This window comes from Cannabis sativa, chromosome 1 (assembly GCF_029168945.1).
Source record: "Cannabis sativa cultivar Pink pepper isolate KNU-18-1 chromosome 1, ASM2916894v1, whole genome shotgun sequence".
In the NCBI taxonomy this organism is placed as follows: domain Eukaryota; kingdom Viridiplantae; phylum Streptophyta; class Magnoliopsida; order Rosales; family Cannabaceae; genus Cannabis; species Cannabis sativa.
In genome coordinates, this window is record NC_083601.1 from 50,301,922 (window position 1) to 50,322,620 (window position 20,699).

Sequence of the window (20,699 nt, forward strand, 5' to 3'; positions counted from 1 at the left end):
CACTATCTCTTCGATCTGAGACCGATTAACAGCGAGTATCAGTCGGGATATTACGCATTTCAGCATGCACACAGGAATGTTAAATTCCTTCATGGTATGGAGAAGTCGTCGAAGGAACATGATTTCAAAACTCTCTATTTTTTTGTGAAGGACATTGGGACTAAACACACCAAATTCCAAATGGTGGACCGATTCGAGAAGCCTTCCCCCACCATTGCCATGTAGGAGAGAGCTCTTGCGTTAGCCCAATTGCCTGACTATAAGAAGGATCTAAACATTCTAACATCCCCCCGGGCGTTAGATGATTTTGGGTTCAACTTTGTCGTTACTCCTTCTAGTGGAGTGCGGGAAATCCCGCGACCCTTAGGACCTCCGCCACTGGCACAGACAGCTATAGCGAAAAGCACTATGCCCGGGTCTGCTAAGAAAAGGCCAATTAGGGAGTGTGACTCTCTTGGTGATGATCGCTATTTGTCTTACTTATTGCATTTTTTCATTATTTTTCCTGTTACTAATCATTTTTGTGTGTTTTGCAGATATGGTCGGCTTGTTGCGACAAACAACATACCAGGAGAAAGAGGGTTCGCCTTCTACCGCCTCTCCCATGGCTCCTCCTGGTAAGGTTAGGAAGACTAACCCTCGCCTGGCTATTGATATTCACGCCCCTACTGCTGGATCGCCTGCCTCATCTCGGCCGCCTCCTCCTGACTCCGCATCCGGGTCCGCCAATGATACAACCCTCATTGGTTCGACGTCCACAGGGGCCGAGTCACTTGCTGCGCTGCCCATAGAGGGTCGTTGTCAGGCTTTATCTACGGGTTTGAAGGGGGCACATGGCCATATTGAGGGCCTTATGGACATCATGGACAAGACCATGTCTAGGCTTGATTGTTTGCCCCCTGCCCAGATCGTTGCTCTTGGGTGCCGCGAGATGATTAGGGTAAGTTTCTCTTACTTGTGAAAATTCTTTCCTTTTACCATTATCTAACATTTATGTAATGATGTGTAACAGGCTGCCACCATTACTTCTTATGGTCAATCTAGGGTTCTCTCCCTACAAGAGGAGCACAACAAGCAAGGAGCAGCCTCACTCCAACTTGAACTTGATGCCCTCCGCCAGGAATACTCCCAGAAGATTCGCGATCTAGAAACTTCTGTTGAAAGGGTTACTGCTGAGAAGGAGCGTTTCAGGGGTGAGCTTGAAAGGGTTACTGCTGAGAAGGAGCGTTTCAGGGGTGAGCTTGAAAGTGAGAAGGAGGCTCATGCGAAGGTTGTCGAGGAAAACAACATTAATGCCAAGGAGTGTGAGAAGCTAGCTGCGGAGGTGAAACAGATCGGAGACCTCTCCACCGATGTTTTCTTCAAATTCTGGCTAAACAACAAGAAAGCTGACTTTAATTATCTGGGTAAGAACATGGAAAGTATGCTATCTTATAGTCGCAATCGTGAGGAGGCAGAAAGTAGGGAGAAGGCGCAGACAGCTTGCATTCAGGCCGATTCATACCTCAACTTTGGGGTTGAGGCAACAGATGACTGTCCCTTCAATGACTTACTTGATGGTTCCTATTGATGTATTTTTACTTTTACAGATTTTATGCCCACTAGTACTCTTCAGAGATTCATGACTGTCCGGGCAGTCTTTAATCCCGTAACTTTACTTTTGAGACATTTGTGTCTTTAATCTTTTTACTTGGCCATCGGGGCCTTTATCTTTATATATGGTTTTAAATGTTGACTTTTGTTTAGCGTGAGCCACATAGCGTGGGTATATATTTATAGTCAACCATTCATGTAGCACCCTAACTATCTTAGGCGTATTACGTGATTTTTAAACGTACTGTGCAGCTCGTTGCTAATCAACGAGGTTTATGGAAAAACGTGATTAATTAAAATTTTGCTTTTTCATTAAACTTATAAACCAAATTATAAAAGTCTCGGGATCCCGATTTATAAAATCATTTACAAACGTTTTAACTGTTTAACTTTTACATCAAAATAAAGTCGTCTAACGACAGTTACAAAAATCTCGGCCGTCGTCCCGAGGATCGTACGCTCCAGCCTAACCGCCCCGACATGTACAATCTCATAAGCTCGCTCACGGTCCATCGGGGCTACAGCCTTGCCTTTACCTACACATGAACATAACCTGTGAGTCGACAGACTCAGTAAGAAAAGCATAATAATATCATACATAAAAGCGGCTAGTGTCCAACACGATGCGAGTCCGCTGCTTGCCATGTCCAACATGGTGCTGAGCACTACGCCATGTCCAACATGGTACCGAGTTCTCGGACGTTCATGGGGACGGTACTATTGACACGTAACAACGATCGGTCGAGCCGGTCATACTCACTGGTCATACTCCGGCCTGTCTGCGTGTTACTATATCCTCCCGATCGGTCGAAGCCGGTCATACTCCCGTGGCGGTCATACTCCGCTGTCAAGACGGGATACGTCAATAGCACGGAACCACCAACCAAGTGTCGACTGATCGGTCAAGAACCGGTCATACTCCATTGCTTGGTCATACTCCGGCTCTTAGACGTGACGGGGTTGGATGGTTCGAAGCCAACATACAACTAATGTAATCTAATAGGCTTCCTACATGCTCGCTAAACATATAATCTACATATGCATACTTGTTATACTAATCTTACTGGATTCCGATTTCGGGTGTGCGTCAACCCGGCAACCGAAGGCGAGCGGCGGACATCGCTCCTAAACCATAAAAATCACAACGCTATAAGTGACACGCTAAATCACTTCCCGGGGACTAAAACTAGGAACTAAAAGTTTCCCTATCGATAAAAAGCATGGCAATACCCCTAAAAACCTAAAAACGAGGAAAACTAGGGTTCGGAAAAATTCCCCAACCAGGTAGGCCAGGTTGCCAGCGGAATTCCGGTTCGGGAATTGCGAACCCCGTCCGTCCGGATGCACAACCGGAATTCGGTTCCTCGCGAGCGAGCAACCATAAAATTTCATAACTCGACCAATTTAACCCCAATTGGTCCCAAACTTTCAGACACATCTATATGTCCCAAATAACATATCCAAGGCATCAAACCTACCCGAAACCACAGATACAAAATTTGCCATTGGAGCTCAAGCTTGAGTTCTAAACTCAAACTTGAGCAAAAACACCTAAACATGCAATCAAACCCACTTAATTCTACATAATCAAGCATAATATCACCTCTGAAAACTAACAGAAATTACCGCAACAACACAGAAACATAATCACACTATTTTCCTCCAAAAACCACATTTTTTCAAAGAAAACTCAAACTTTGAACAACCTAGCTACTCATGCTTCAATAACTCAATTAACATCAAATAATCATGCTTTGAACTTCAGAAAATAAGAACCGAAACACGGCAACAAGAAACGACCACAAAAGCATGCATGCATCAACAATATACCAAACTTTTTCTAAAATAAAAGAGGAGAAAGCTAGAAGACACCTACCACAAACAAGAATTCACTAGAGCTTTGCAAAACTAGCTTGAATCACCACAAAAATCCAGCTCCAAGCACCCAAAGGTTCGTAGAAAAGAGAGAAAGGAGAGTGTTTGCTTGAAAATTTCTTTCTTTTTTCTAAACTTAGAATTTTGAGAAAATGAAAAGGAAATAAACTAACTAAGTACTATTCATTTCAGCCAAATAAACCATGAAATAAACATTTAATTTTTCAAATAAAAAGTCACTAAAGACAAAAAGTCATTAGGGCAAAAAGACCATTTTGCCCCTCCATCATAAAATCACATAACTCATACTAAAGGGGTATTTTTGGGAAATTCTAAATTCCCGGCCATTCCCGACATTCCCAATGTCTAAAACCCGTCCCCAAAATACTAACATACTAAGTTGTGATTTCTACTGAGCCAACGCCGAGTTCCAAAATACCGGACACCGGAAATGCGAAATATAAAAGCTACTGATGACATACTCATGCATATCAGAATTCCATAAATAACAGTAATAAATTATTTAAATAGCTATAAATAATTTCATAATTAACATAAACAACTGCTAATTTTCAAATTAACTAAGCGGGCTTTACAATTCACCACACACAAGTTGCTCAAAACATTGAGTATTGCACCGACACTCTAAAAATTTTAATATATACTTAAGCGAGGGTGCATTTTTGCTTACTAGTCCATATATGGGTGTGGTTTCCCCCCAAGTGACTATGTAGGTTTACCTCTTGGTCACTTATCTTATGATCGGGGTGTTACCTTTAAGTCTTGGTTGCTCACTATTACCCATATATCTATGACCATTGTGAGGCTTGCAATTTGATTCAATAACAATCATACAAGCTGCGTCATTATATGAAAATAACTTGCAATTTTATTGATAAATGAAATTGGCAACAACGCCTTATTACATCACTACGTAGTAGTATGTGATTAAAACTAAAGCAAATCTATAAGAAAAGTCTAAATACTAATAAAGATTCTAAGTTGCTTACGGGCACACCCTTAGCATGAATTGTTGTTGAAAAGCAATTGTTATTGATAATATTTGCGGAGGTGTTGGTGTTGGGTTGTATGCCCTAAATAAAACTCATTACAATCTGATTAGTTATCAATTTAGAAGTGAATTATGATTACATGTATGTTACATGTTTATGGTTTAATGCATATACTTGATATATGCACAAAATCAGATAAATCCAGAACATATAGTTATTCACAATTACAGTATCGTCAATACAGTGGAATGTGATTGTGATTATATGATTCAAAAGATTTGGTCCCTGTTCATCAGTGTTTTGGATTTACACTGATGTGATAATCAGCGATGAAGTATACTTACACTTGGAGTAAGTGTTATGTTCTTTCCAGAACATTGGCAAAGTATACTGGTTTCGAATGCATGGAGTATGCATTGGACTGGACCGATATTGAACTTGGTTAAAGATATCGTAAACTTACCGTTGTATCTTTTCAAGTCAATGTCAGAAGTTGATCTTAGATTAAGAGAATCTAAATCCTGATATGCTTAGGCTCAATCTCAGAAGTGCTATTCTTGTTTTTTGATTTATTAGTTAAAGCCTGCTTTGAGTCAGGATAATACATATATTTTGGGAACATGATAGCATAACTGAATGGGAGTGCTAAACATAAATATGGAAATCTATAGCTTCTACTGGTGTATAGAAGTAAAGTGATGATTCCTTTTGAGCTTAGTTAAATAGAAGTAAATGGATGAGCTCTTGTTTCAGTGACTATATATTGGATCACTAAAACATCATTTACAGGTAACTAAGTGTTCAAATGGGCAAAATACATTGAGGGGTGTAAACGGTAAATTGGTCCCGTCTCGATGTAAATCATCTATATAGAGGATCTCTAAATCACATTAAGATTATAACAATGGTTAAATGAGATAGCATATTGATATCGTGAAACATATGATATGCTCTATATAAGTCTGAGAGTGCAATTCCAAGTTGTAAGAGTGGATTCAACGAGGAATTAATAAGTTAGGGATTTACTTGGTAAATCGGTTCAACTTATTGGAAGCTCAGAATATAGATCCATGGTCCCCATTCTAGTTGAGACTATACTGTTTGTAAGACTCTATAATTGATTTGTGATTAATCAATTATAATTCTAAAAGTTAGACTATGTCTAATTTGTGAATTCTCACAGTTTAGGGATGAAATTGTAAATAAGAGGGTTTCTAGGTTTAATTATTAATTATGAGACTTTGCATGTCTGAATTAATAATTAATTTTAAATGGCAATATTATTTAATAATCTATTTTAGTTATTAAATAATTGGTTTTGGCATTTAAATGATTAGAATTGGAAAAATGGCATTTTTGGAGAAATAGAAATAAAATTGAGGAAACTGCAAAATCCATGTGAGGCCCATTCACACCATGGCTGGCCACATCATTGCTTTTTCCCAATTATTATTTTTCAATTTAATTTGTCATTTAATTGCTAATCAAAGCCTAGCCTAAATAGGAAAGTGGTGAATCACACTAAACAAGGCAGTTATTCAATTACACAGTAAAAGAGGAAACTGTTTATTTGGAAAGTTATGATCTTCCTTTTTCCTATTTATAGCAGCCCCTCTCCTCTCTTTGTATGCATATGTTTGCTTGAGAAAACTTTGCTTTGCAAAGTGTGTCACACGAAATCAAGAGAGAAAAACAAGAGAGAGATTTCGAAATCCCTAGTGAGAGAGAAGTGCCCACTCACATCATTCAGTATCTCATCATAGTTTGGAAGACTGTGAAGGATCACATCCAACTGAAGAACTTTCGGGCTCAGATCTTGATTATACTCTGCTACAGACAGGAATCAAGGGTTAGAGATCTGAGTGGAAGGAGACATTAATTCCGCTGCAATCACTGTAAGTTATTCTTAACTTTTATGTGTTTAGTTCATCGTTTTAGAAGTTCAATATTAGGTTGTTAAATCAACATACTTGCAATAGATCTTAGGTCATGGATAAATATAATACCAACAGTTGGCCGTTCCAATATTGGGGTACTGGTATAAGGTTCATGTTAGAGTCATACCGGCCGAGCCTGTACGTGCCGGGGGGTACAACTTCTGTAACCTCGCATGGACCTTCCCATTTGGCCCCAATACTCCTGCTGTTGGGTCTTTAGTGTTGGCCAAGACTCTGCGTAGTACTAGATCTCCTACCTTGAAGCTTCTTTCCTTAACTTTGGAATTAAAGTATCTGGCTACTTTTTGTTGGTATGCTGCTAACCGTATTTGTGAGGCTTCCCTACAATTTTCCAATAGGTCCAACGATTCATTCATCATCTGGTGATTACTGACTTGGTCGTATGTCACTCGTCGGTGGGAGGGTGGGTCTAGCTCGACCGGTATCATCGCATCATACCCATAAGCAAGGGCAAAGGGGGTATCACCAGTAGCTGTTCTTTCTGTCGTCCTATATGACCACAAAACTTCGGGTAATTGCTCTGGCCAGCTTCCTTTCGCTTCTTCGAGTCTTTTCTTTAAGGTGTCTTTTAAGGTCTTATTTACCGCCTCTACCTGCCCGTTTGACTGGGGGTGCGAGACCGCCGAGAAGCTCTTTACTATGCCATGCTTAATGCAAAAATTTGTGAACAGGACACTGTCAAACTGGGTACCGTTGTCAGATACCAATTTATGGGGTAATCCAAACCTACATATAATGTTCTTGACCACAAAGTCAAGCACCTTCTTGGATGTTATAGTTGCTAGGGGTTCGGCTTCTGTCCACTTTGTGAAGTAATCGACTGCTACTACCGCATATTGCACTCCTCCTTTGCCCTTAGGCAACTGACCGATCAAGTCTATACCCCAAATAGCGAAGGGCCATGGACTCTGCATTTGCGTTAGCTCGTTGGGTGGAGCCCTTGGTATTTTTGCAAACTTTTGACATTTTTCACACCTTCGAACATACTCCAAGGAGTCTTCTATCATGGTTGGCCAGAAGAATCCTTGCCTCGGTACCTTCTTGGATAAGCTTTGCCCCCCAGCGTGATTACCGCAAAAACCTTCATGGACTTCTTCCATTAGATGTTGGGCTTGGTCGTAGTAGGGGCATTGAGTACCCTCGCCGATACATGACACCATCAATGATTAGGTACCGGGTGGCCTTTCTTCTCATTTTCTTTGCTTCGTTTTTGTTGGTGGGCAGTGTCCCTTGTTCTAAGTAAGCGGCTATGGGGGTCATCCACGATTGAGTCGTATCGAGTAGGAGTACTTCTTCTTTAGTGCGGATGCTTGGCTCGGGTAAGTATTCTATTGGCACAAGGCTGGCTTTATCTATCTTTTCACTTGTTGCCAACCTTGCCAAGGCATCAGCGGTAGCATTCTCTTCTCGTGGTATTTGTTGAATGGTGTACTCTTCCAGTTGGGCAAGCAAGTCTTGTATTTTGCTAAGGTAGGCCATCATTTTTTCTCCTCTAGCCATGTACTCTCCCAAAACTTGATATACAACCAGCTGGGAGTCGCTGTAAATGTCTAAGTGTCTGGCCTTCACCTCTTTCGCTAGTTTCAGACCGGCAATTAACGCTTCATACTCGGCTTCATTGTTTGAGGCAGGGAAACCAAAGCGAATGGCCGTGTGAATTCGTTGTCCCTCCGGTGTTGTTAGGGTGATCCCTGCTCCTGATGACTGGTCGGTAGAAGAACCATCAACTTGTAGCTTCCAGGTTTCACCGGGGTAGTCTTGGTTTTTCTCAGAGTTATGGACGTGTGGTTCAGGTGAATCGCTCAGGTCAGGCCTTTGGACGTCACTAGTTATTGTTGGTTGGTCGCCCTCTTGCGTTCCGGTACACTCGGCTACAAAGTCAGCCAGGGCCTACCCTTTAATAGCCAATCTTGGCTGATACGTTATGTCATATTGCCCTAACTCTATTGCCCATTCAAGGAGGCGCCCCGACGTATCAGGTTTTTGTAGCACCTAGCGTAAGGGTTGGTCAGTGAGTACCACAATGGGATGAGCCTGAAAGTAGGGTCGAAGCTTCCTGGATGCTAAGATAAGGCAGTAAGCAAGCTTTTCTATGAGGGGGTATCTACACTCTGCCCCAATCAGCCTTTTGCTCACATAGTAGACTGGGTGTTGTGCTCTATCTTCCTCCCTTACCAAGACTGCACTAACTGCATGTTCTGTTACTGCTAGGTATAAGCTTAACCCTTCACCATCTAGGGGTTTTGAAAGAACCGGAGGCTGGGATAATTTTTGCTTTAAAGCTCGAAAGGCATTTTTGCATTCCTCAGTCCATTCGAATTTTTTGTTACCCCTTAGGATGTTGAAGAAAGGGACACATTTGTCGGTTGACTTGGAGACGAATCTACTCAAGGCGGCGATTCGGCCTGTTAAGCTTTGGACGTCTTTAACTTTAGTTGGGGACTTCATGTCAATCAATGCCTTTATCTTTTCTGGGTTAGCCTCAATGCCCCTAGAGTTCACTATGAATCCAAGGAACTTTCCCGAGCTTACTCCGAAAGAACACTTAAGAGGATTGAGCTTCATTCGGTATTGTCTTAGGATCTCAAAGCATTCTTTTAAGTCTTCGATGTGCCCTTGGGCTTTCTTAGACTTGACCAGCATGTCATCAACGTAGACCTCCATGTTTCTGCCTATTTGCTCTTTAAACATCCGGTTGACCAACCTTTGATAGGTGGCTCCAGCGTTTTTCAAGCCAAACGGCATCACTTTGTAGCAATACAAGCCGACGTCCGTTCGAAAGCTTGTATGTTCTTGGTCAGGTGGGTGCATGCTTATCTGATTATACCCTGAGTACGCATCCATGAAAGTTAGAATTTCATGGCCGGCTGTTGCGTCTACCCATTGATCGATTCTCGGTAAAGGAAAACAATCTTTTGGGCATGCCTTGTTTAAGTCTGTAAAGTCAATGCACACCCTCCAGGTGCCATATGGCTTTGGAACTAGTACGGGGTTCGATACCCAAACTGGGTAGTAGGCCTCTTTGATGAAATTGTTGTTCCATAGTTTTTCCACCTCTTCCTTCAATGCCTTGGCCCTTTCTTTGTCGAGTAGCCTTCTTTTTTGTTGAACTGGCTTGAAGTTTTCGACGTCGATGTTTAAAGCATGACTTATCACGGTGGGGCTTATTCCCTCCATGTCTTCGTGTGACCAAGCGAAGACATCTTGGTTTTCCCTTAAGAACTGGATCAAAGCGGATCTTATGTCCTCAGGAAGGTTTTTCCCGATCTTGATTAATTTGGATGGTTGTTTGGGGTCTAATGGCATTTCTTCCAATTCTTCAATCGGACCAACCCCTGTATCAATGTCCCCAAAACGGGGATCAATGTCTTCGACCCCATTTTGGGCGAGCCTTCATTGTTGAGAACTACTCGCCGTAGCTTTGAGGGATTTGGCTGCTTTCTCCTTGGTTGCGATGGATAGGTTGTAACACTCTCGTGCTACTATTTGATTGCCCTTCCAGTAGCCAATTCCACCCTTGGTAGGAAACTTGACGAGGAGGTGAAAGATAGAAGTGACTGCTTTCAGGTCATACAGGGTTGGGTGGCCGATTAAGGCGTTGTAGGGAGAGATTGTATCCAATACCACGAATAATGCCATGATAGTGACACTCTTGGGGGCTGTTCCCACTGTCAATGGTAACTTAATAAGTCCAGCCGGTGCCATGCCACTTCCTGTGAATCCATAGATGAGATGTTCGCAGGGCTCTAAATCCTTTGCTCCCAAACCCATCCTTTCCAATGAGGACTTGAAGAGGATATTGGCTGATGACCCATTATCAATCATTGTCCTTGCCACAATCATATTGGCGATTTGTACCTCTACTACCAAGGGGTCGTTGTGTGGATATCGAACGTGTTTGGTGTCCTCTTCAGAGAACGTGATTAACTCATGTTCATAACGAGGTTGCTTGGGAGCTCGCTCTTGGACAACCAACACATCATTACCCAGCTCATGTCGCAGAGACCGAGCGTACTTCTCTCGGGACTTTCCGGAGTTCCCCGCAAGGTGAGGTCCTCCAGATATAATGTCCAAACGGCCCGCAACGGGGGGAGGTAACAATTGTTGGTCATCTCCAACTGCTTGTTGTTGTTGTTGTTGTCGTTGGGGCCGGTCATTGTCCCGTCGTACATATCTTTTCAAGTTGGGGTTGTTTTGTCTGATGAGAAACTCTATTTCCTCCTTCAGATTATTGCACTCATCGGTGTCATGACCGTAGTCATTGTGGAATCGACAAAACTTGTTCATGTCGCGTTTGCTAATGTCCTTTCTCATGGGATAAGGTTTGCGGTACGGTACCACTGAGTGAGTTGCATTGTAGATATTTTCTCTTGTGTCCAGGAGCAGGCTATAGGTGGTGAACCTTGGAATTGGATCTCGCCTGGCTGGCTCGGGGGTATTCTTTAGTCTTTTGTTATCATTGTTGTTACCGCCATTACTGTTATTCCCTCTCTTACCATTGTTGGAGCCATTCCTAGCGTTACCCCCTTGAGAGCTTTGACTATTTGAGCTTGTTCCGTTTTTTTTATTCTTAGTGTGGTTGAAGTTTTGAGCGTTTCGCTCGGCTTCTTCCAATTTAATAAATTCATCTGCTCTGTCAAGAAAGTCTCTCATAGTATGGGTTGGTTTCCGCCTTGTATCTTTCCATAGCCGACTTCCCACAAGGATGCCTCCCATGATGGCGGCCCGCTTGCCATCATCGCTTAGATTTTTTACTTTGGTTGCCTCTTGCATAAAACGTTGAATGTAGTCTTTTAGTGGCTCATCAGGCTTCTGCTTGATGGCGACTAAGTCACCCAACTCTGTTGGTATCTGTCGGGCTGAAGAGAATTGGGTGTAAAATAACCCCTCAAACTCATCCCAAGAAGTAATTCTTCCTGGGGGTAGTTTAGTAAACCATTGTTGCGCCGTGTCCGTGAGGGTTGCAGGGAAAATTCGACACCTAAGGTCAACCCTGATTCCTTGAAGGTTCATTGTTGAGAACTACTCGCCGTAGCTTTGAGGGATCAATGTCTTCGACCCCGTTTTGGGCGAGCCTTCATTGTTGTGCTCCTCTTGTAGGGCGAGAACCCTAGATTGACCATAAGAAGTAATGGTGGCAGCCTGTTACACATCATTACATAAAAGTTAGATAATGGTAAAAGGAAAGAATTTTCACAGGTAGGAGAAACTTACCCTAATCATCTCGCGGCACCCAAGAGCAACGATCTGGACAGGGGGCAAACAATCAAGCCTAGACATGGTCTTGTCCATGATGTCCATAAGGCCCTCAATATGGCCATGTGCCCTCTTCAAACCCGTAGATAAAGCCTGACAACGACCCTCTAAGGGCAGCGCAGCAAGTGACTCGGTCCCTGTGGACGTCGAACCAATGAGGGTTGTATCATTGGCGGACCCGGATGCGGAGTCAGGAGGAGGCGGCCGAGATGAGGCAGGCGATCCAGCAGTAGGGGTGTGAATATCAATAGCCAGGCGATGGTTAGTCTTCCTAACCTTACCAGGAGGAGCCATGGGAGAGGCGGTAGAAGGCGAACCCTCTTTCTCCTGGTAGGTTGTTTGTCGCAACAAGCCGGCCATATCTGCAAAACACACAAAAATGATTAGTAACAGGCAAAATAATGAAAAAATTGAATAAGTAAGACAAATAGTGATCATCACCAAGAGAGTCACACTCCCTAATTGGCCTTTTCTTAGCAGACCCGGGCATAGTGCTTTTCGCTATAGCTGTCTGTGCCACTGGCGGAGGTCCTAAGGGTCGCGGGATTTCCCGCACTCCACTAGAAGGAGTAACGACAAAGTTGAACCCAAAATCATCTAACGCCCGGGGGGATGTTAGAATGTTTAGATCCTTCTTATAGTCAGGCAATTGGGCTAACGCAAGAGCTCTCTCGTACATGGCAATGGTGGGGGAAGGCCTCTCGTATTGGTCCACCATTTGGAATTTGGTGTGTTTAGTCCCAATGTCCTTCACAAAAAAATAGAGAGTTTTGAAATCATGTTCCTTCGACGACTTCTCCATACCATGAAGGAATTTAACATTCCTGTGTGCATGCTGAAGTGCGTAATATCCCGACCGATACTCGGTGTTGTTCGGTCTCAGATCGAAGAGATAGTGTACCTCATGGCCTGTTGGCCACTTCCATCTCATTAACTTATATAAAACAAATATGCCAGTCAGGACTCGTATGGCCAAGGGAGAAAACTGCCCCGGACTAAGGCCAAAATAATCAGCCACGTCTTTGAAAAAATTATGAAGGGGGAGTGCCCCCCCATAAGTAATATGGCGACGGGACCATGCACACAGCCCCTCCCCAGGGTCATGCGCCAACTGATTCGGGGAGGGGAGTACTAACTGGCAGTCCTTGCCATTCACAGTCAACTCCTCCACATATTGGAGTTGGGTCTCGGTGAGACTGCTAGAAGGGGCCACAAAGGGGGTCTGCTTGGTTTTGCAGCGGGAAGTGCGAACTTCCTTGATCACTTTAGGGGCGAATTCACTGATTTTGAGAGTGGCTGGTTGGGAACCCTTGGTTGTTTCTTTCTCTTTGGCGGCTTTATAAAGGGTATTCTTGGCTTCCTCTTCCACCCATTTCTCAAACTCTTTGACTATCTCCTCCATGGCTCCATCGGCAGAATCAGTCTCAACATCGTCAGATACCCTCCGTTTAGTAATGACCTCCGCCGTATGGGAACTGTCAGAAGAGCTAACCCGACTCTTCTTTTTAGTGTGAGCCATAGCGTTCAGCATGGTAGGTAGTTTTGCGGTGGTTATAGCAGTCTCAGCCAAGGGAAACTCCCCTGACAGGCCGATGGGCACCCCTACTGGAATATTGACCTCACCAAAGGGAAGAGTGTATGTCCACTCTCGGGGCAGATAAGATCGTATCCCTTTTTCAAGCTCCTAAATATGCCTGTTGTATGCTTCACCACCTATTCTCTCTCGGTAGAGGTGGTCGGGCGTCTCTGACACACTACTAAGCCCCTCGTCCCCAGACGAGTTGTGTGGGGGCGACGCTGGACAATCTTCAAACAAAAGTTGAAGAAGGTCCTCGTCTACTCGGTGTTCACCCCCCCAATAATCGCTATAACGCATCTGCAAAAAGGAAAAAGCGAGGAGGTGAATACACCGAGTAATGCTAGTAAGCTATCCATGATGGACTCACCTACTAGTACAAAAATAAAAGGAGAAGAGAAGATATGCACAATAAAAATTTACAGCGAGATAATCATCTAAGCAACTAAATGAAAGTAGCAATAATGGTCATTACAACGCTAAGTATTCTTACTAAGTGTAAAAAGTAAAAATAACGATTGGCTCCAAATCACAAAATTACACCACGGTCGTCCCAAGGCATCACCCCTATAAATGGCCTCGGGCTATATTACCCCAACCCCCGCCTATAACAGGGTGTCATCCCGGCCTTCAAGGGGTAATTAAGGGGTAACACTCTGGCTTCGGGGTGTAAGGGGGGGACCCCCACCCCTTCGACTCACAAAGGGGCGTAAGGGAGGGACCCCCCGGCTTCGGGGTGTAAGGAGGGACCCCCCCCTTTGACTCACAAGGGGACGTAAGGGGGGACCCCCCAGCTTCGGGGTGTAAGGGGGGACCCCCCCCCCCTTCGACTCACAAAGGGGCGTAAGGGTGGGACCCCCCGGCTTCGGGGAGTAAGGGGGGACCCCCCCCTTCGACTCACATAGGGGTGTAAGGGGGGGACCCCCCGGCTTTGGGGTGTAAGGGGGGGACCCCCCCCCCCCCCCTTCGACTCACAAGGGGACGTAAGGGGGGACCCCCCCCCCCCCTTCGACTCACAAGGGGACGTAAGGGGGGACCCCCCGGCTTCGGGGTGTAAGGGGGGGACCCCCCCCTTCGACTCACAAAGGGGTGACTCGGGATATATGTGCGTTTTAAAAAAAAATAATAAATAAAAAATGAGAAAGGGTTTTATTAGGGGTACCCCGATCCTCTAGCCGCGGGGTGAACTATAACCTCTACATATTTGAAGCAAACACATCCAAGGAAGCCCCTACCTCGGCAATGGCATCTAGTCTCGGGATGTCACCCCGACATCCAAGGAAGCCAAATCTATTAGCCGCCCCTACCTCTAAGAAGCGTGGCTCGGGGTACCCCCCAACCCCCCAAAGGGGTATCTTGGGGGGGGGGGAGCGGCCAAGAAAAAAAAAAAAAAAAAAAAAAAAAGGGGTCCAAGATCAATGTTCACCACCACAAACACATTTTTATCAATTTGATGAAAATCAAAGATGAAAAAATGGAGGGAAATTGAAACTTTTCATGTTCATAGTGTTCTTCAATATTCAAGAACACCACCAACCTAAAAGTTTCAAATTTCCTTATTTTTTCATCAAATTGAACCAAATCAAAGCCAAAAACACATTGCCCATCACCTATACTACAAAACCCAAGCCTCAAACAATCACATTATATCAAGAAATCCAAGAATCCTAATCAAGCATGTCAAATTCGGCCATAGCAAGAAAACCAAGAAAAAGTTTCAAAAATTCCACCAAAAACATGATTTCAATGTGAAAAATGACTATGGAGGAGTTAGAAACTTACCCATAGTGAAGAAATGTTCCACCAAGTGTCCAAGAATCACTTCAAAACTTCAAAATCTCCTCCAATGGTGAGAAGATGCCCAACCCCAAGAATGAAGAGCAAAAAATGAAAAAGATGGTTTTTTTTTTTTGAAATGTGAAGGTTTGTCATCTTTTTTCTCTTACATAGGGAATTTTATTTTTGCAAAAAGAGGGCCTTTTAACCCAAAATTGCTATTATAACCCTCCACTACCATTGAGGGCTAATGAGCAATTTTTATATTTTTGTTAGTCATTTCTTTGTAAATGGTTATATTTCTTTGAAATTTATTTATTCTCTTATAATTTATTTTTCTTGGGAAATTATTATTGGGCTATATTGTAAAATGTGAAAAGTGGTGAGTGGGAATTATTTATTTGATTTTTTTTCCTAAAAAAAAAAAAGGAAATTTGAGGTATGAATACTGGGACTAAATTAATGAAGAAGATGACGTGTCAAGAATAAAGATTTCTCATTGAGGGGACAGTCACAACCAGAAGATGACGTCATTTTGACGACGATGACGTGTCAAGAATAATACCACGTGGCACAAAAATACTGGGACTAAATTAATGAAGAAGGAGCGAAGTCATGACTGTTGAGATGCCCCCTTAATATGGGTGTTTGTTTTTCTCCCCCCCAAAAGAAAACTTGCGTTTAAGGGGGGGACCCCCCCCAACTTGGGTTTAAGGGGGTACACCCCCCCCCCCAACTTAGATTTAAGGGGGGGGACTCCCCCCCCCCCCCCCCCAACTTGGATTTAAGGGGGGGACCCCCCTCTCTCTCTCAAGTTGGATCATGGGGGAGTCACCTAACTATGATAGTGGTCATCCCCCCTCAGCGAGAGTCTCGAGGGTGTTACCCCCAAGTATGGGCTTAATCCTCAAAGGTGGTTGACGACCATGTCAAACCCATAAGGGACCCTTGTCATCAGTGACTCCTTCAAATGTTCAAATCCCCCGAAAGGCTCAAAGACACTTGTCAACCCACGAAAATAGCGGGATATTTTCCTAAATATCAGACTCCAACCGCCTCCGAAAATCATGGAGACGGTTGAGATGGCTCCGCGTTGGTCGCGTCTCCTGAAGCGAGAAGCACCGACCCCCCTCCCCTATATAAGGGGTCACCCATGACCTGGGAAGGGGATCCGCAATCTGAAACACTTAGAAAATTAAAGATTTCTCATTCTTTGTAATCAAGAGCCTGTTCTTGACTATTGCAACTCAGATCAATAAAACTCAAGGGGAGTAGGCTATCACCGACATCCGGGGCCGAACCTCTTTAAATTCCGGTGTCTTTTATTTACATTTATTACGAATTCCGGCGTTATTAATTGCATTTATTATTGTGATTTTGGTTAAAATCTCATTTATTACGACTCCGCGTCGGTTGGCTAAAAATCCAGTCAACATTTTGGTGCTTTCATTGAGAGCTTTAGCCAAAATCTTCAAGTTTTTCCCCGGAAAAAATGGTGTGAACCCGAAGATCTCAAGAGCGACCTGACGAAGAGATGGAAAGTGCCCACCAAGTTCAATCAGCGAGCAACCTTGCCGGAAACAATGGAGAACGACCCCCACGTCCGGGAAACGGCGGCACTACCACCACCGCTCAAACCACAGGCCATGGAGCAACTGGTCGAACTACAGTCACTGGACAGACAACTGCTGGGTGTACCACCAATGCCACTGCCGCAGGAGGCGGCACTGTTGATGGCGCCACCGGAAGAGGTAATCCTAGAAATTTCGTCCCACCTACTGATGGGGCGGGCCAAGCTCAGACTGGCCGCGGCCCTGGCATCTTTACGCCGCAGAATGAACCCCATGTTGACATCGAGGGAATTGACCCCGAGATGGATCAAATGCGAGACGCGATAGGCCAGATGCAAGGCCAGTTTCAAACTGTGCACCAAGAGCAAAATCAAACTCGAGAGGCCCTGACTGAAAGTCTTGCTAATCAAAGGAGAGAATTCCAATCTTGGCTCGAAGATCATGCTCGTGAGATGAGGAGGCGCCAAGACGACCAAGATCGTCGCACCCAAGAGGCTGCTGACTTAATACGTAGCTACTTCAACCAAAACACTCAAGGGATGGGTACTGATGCCAACAATCAATAGGTACCTCAAACCTACCCTCGGGAGGTCCCTACCCCAAGGAACCATAGGGAGAGGGTGGTCTATGGACCCCTGAAGAGCGCCCAAGGAACCAAGAAAGGACTAGAAGTCACCCCTCCAACAGGGTTCCCCGCAATAATAATCGACCACCCCCGATTGATGAGCAAGTCTTACCCGGCCATCATATGGGACGCGATGACTCCCACAATGTCCGTCTAAGGCGGAGTGGTGGAGGAAACTCTAGAAACAATAATGGTGATCGTAGCAGAAATAGTGGAAGGACTCCCCAGCGTAGGGAATGGCAGCCCCGTGATCAACGTGGCCAACCACGAGATGGCGATGATCGCCCAAGAAATAGTAGGTCCAGAGGGAGAAGAGAAGACCCTGAGGTCAACAGTGACTACCATCCAGACTACCCTGATGGTCATGGAGATGATGAAGCTGAAAGTCGGGCTAACAACCAACCAAATCATGACATGGGGGGTTATCAAGCTAGAGGGTCGTATGCCCCTAATAGGCAACATCAACCTGAAAATCCACCCCAAAGGGGTAGGAATGACCAAGTACCACCCCCAGCTGATGGAAGGGCTGATAGTCAGAACGCTGGAGGAAGGCCAAGAACTGGGTCAGTTTTTGAACGGGTAGGCCCCCGAAGGGGTAGAGACCTGCGAGACGCCCTCAACAGAAATAGAGACAATCGCGGTTCCAACATAGTGAACCCACCTGAGCCAGACCGAGGGGACCAAGCAAATGTTGGTGCCAATATTGCTCAACCTCAACCAGCCACAGATCCGGTGATCCAGGCTCGGTTGGACGAGTTAACTCGATTGGTCAAGGACCTTACCGCACCAAAACCCACTGATTTGGACCTCGAAAGGAGGAGAGGGTCTGCCTTCTCCCAAATGATTACTGACCTCCCTATTCCAGCCAAGTTCAAGATGCCCACTTGCAAGTACACGGGCAGTGAAGACCCATTAACTCATGTGGAGAACTTCAAAATCCAAATGGACCTTCAAGGAATAAGGGATGACCTTAGGTGTCGAATTTTCCCTGCAACCCTCACGGACACGGCGCAACAATGGTTTACTAAACTACCCCCAGGAAGAATTACTTCTTGGGATGAGTTTGATGGGTTATTTTACACCCAATTCTCTTCAGCCCGACAGATACCAGCAGAGTTGGGTGACTTAGTCGCCATCAAGCAGAAGCCCGATGAGCCACTAAAAGACTACATTCAACGTTTTATGCAAGAGGCAACCAAAGTAAAAAATCTAAGCGATGATGGCAAGCGGGCCGCCATCATCGGAGGCATGCTGGTCAAGTCTAAGAAAGCCCAAGGGCACATCGAAGACTTAAAAGAATGCTTTGAGATCCTAAGACAATACCGAATGAAGCTCAATCCTCTTAAGTGTTCTTTCGGAGTAAGCTCGGGAAAGTTCCTTGGATTCATAGTGAACTCTAGGGGCATTGAGGCTAACGCAGAAAAGATAAAGGCATTGATTGACATGAAGTCCCCAACTAAAGTTAAAGACGTCCAAAGCTTAACAGGCCGAATCGCCGCCTTGAGTAGATTCGTCTCCAAGTCAACCGACAAATGTGTCCCTTTCTTCAACATCCTAAGGGGTAACAAAAAATTCGAATGGACTGAGGAATGCAAAAATGCCTTTCGAGCTTTAAAGCAACAATTATCCCAGCCTCCGGTTCTTTCAAAACCCCTAGATGGTGATGGGTTAAGCTTATGCCTAGCAGTAACAGAACATGCAGTTAGTGCAGTCTTGGTAAGGGGGGAAGATAGAGCACAACACCCAGTCTACTATGTGAGCAAAAGGCTGATTGGGGCAGAGTGTAGATACCCCCTCATAGAAAAGCTTGCTTACTGCCTTATCTTAGCATCCAAGAAGCTTCGACCCTACTTTCAGGCTCATCCCATTGTGGTACTCACTGACCAACCCTTACGCCAGGTGCTACAAAAACCCGATACGTCGGGGCGCCTCCTTAAGTGGGCAATAGAGTAAGGGCAATATGACATAACGTATCAGCCAAGATTGGCTATTAAAGGGCAGGCCCTGGCTGACTTTGTAGCCGAGTGTACCGGAACGCAAGAGGGCGACCAACCAACAATAACCAGTGACGTCCAAAGGCCTGACCTGAGCGATTCACCTGAACCACACGTCCATAACTCCGAGAAAAACCAAGACTACCCCGGTGAAACCTGGAAGCTACAAGTTGATGGTTCTTCTACCGACCAGTCATCAGGAGCGGGGATCACCCTAACAACACCGGAGGGACAACGAATTCACACGGCCATTCGCTTTGGTTTCCCTGCCTCAAACAATGAAGTCGAGTATGAAGCGTTAATTGTCGGTCTAAAACTAGCGAAAGAGGTGAAGGCCAGACACTTAGACATTTACAGCGACTCCTAGCTGGTTGTAAATCAAGTTTTGGGAGAGTACATGGCTAGAGGAGAAAAAATGATGGCCTACCTTAGCAAAATACAAGACTTGCTTGCCCAACTGGAAGGGTACACCATTCAACAAATACCACGAGAAGAGAATGCTACCGCTGATGCCTTGGCAAGGTTGGCAACAAGTGAAAAGATAGATAAAGCCAGCCTTGTGCCAATAGAATACTTACCCGAGCCAAGCATCCGCACTAAAGAAGAAGTACTCCTACTCGATACGACTCAATCGTGGATGACCCCCATAGCCGCTTACTTAGAACAAGGGACACTGCCCACCAACAAAAACGAAGCAAAGAAAATGAGAAGAAAGGCCACCCGGTACCTAATCATTGATGGTGTCATGTATCGGCGAGGGTACTCAATGCCCCTACTACGATGTGTACATCAAGACCAAGCCCAACATCTAATGGAAGAAGTCCATGAAGGTTTTTGCGGTAATCACGCTGGGGGGCAAAGCTTATCCAAGAAGGTACTGAGGCAAGGATTCTTCTGGCCAACCATGATAGAAGACTCCATGGAGTATGTTCGAAGGTGTGAAAAATGTCAAAAGTTTGCAAAAATACCAAGAGCTCCACCCAACGAGCTAACGCAAATGCAGAGTCCATGGCCCTTCGCTATTTGGGGTATAGACTTGATCGGTCAGTTGCCTAAGGGCAAAGGAGGAGTGCAATATGCGGTAGTAGCAGTCGATTACTTCACAAAGTGGACAGAAGTTGAACCCCTAGCAACTATAACATCCAAGAAGGTGCTTGACTTTGTGGTCAAGAACATTATATGTAGGTTTGGATTACCCCATAAATTGGTATCTGACAACGGTACCCAGTTTGACAGTGTCCTGTTCACAAATTTTTGCATTAAGCATGGCATAGTAAAGAGCTTCTCGGCGGTCTCGCACCCCCAGTCAAACGGGCAGGTAGAGGCGGTAAATAAGACCTTAAAAGACACCTTAAAGAAAAGACTCGAAGAAGCGAAAGGAAGCTGGCCAGAGCAATTACCCGAAGTTTTGTGGTCATATAGGACGACAGAAAGAACAGCTACTGGTGATACCCCCTTTGCC

General features: G+C 44.8%; 1 protein-coding gene across 1 annotated transcript; it reads right to left on the bottom strand.

Annotated features, from left to right (window-relative positions):
• Positions 1–9,832: 9,832 nt before the first annotated feature.
• LOC115703896 (uncharacterized) lies at positions 9,833–11,452 on the bottom strand. The gene has a single exon (XM_030631133.2). The coding sequence runs from the start codon at positions 11,450–11,452 to the stop codon at positions 9,833–9,835; it is 1,620 nt and encodes a 539-aa protein (XP_030486993.2).
• Positions 11,453–20,699: the final 9,247 nt, after the last annotated feature.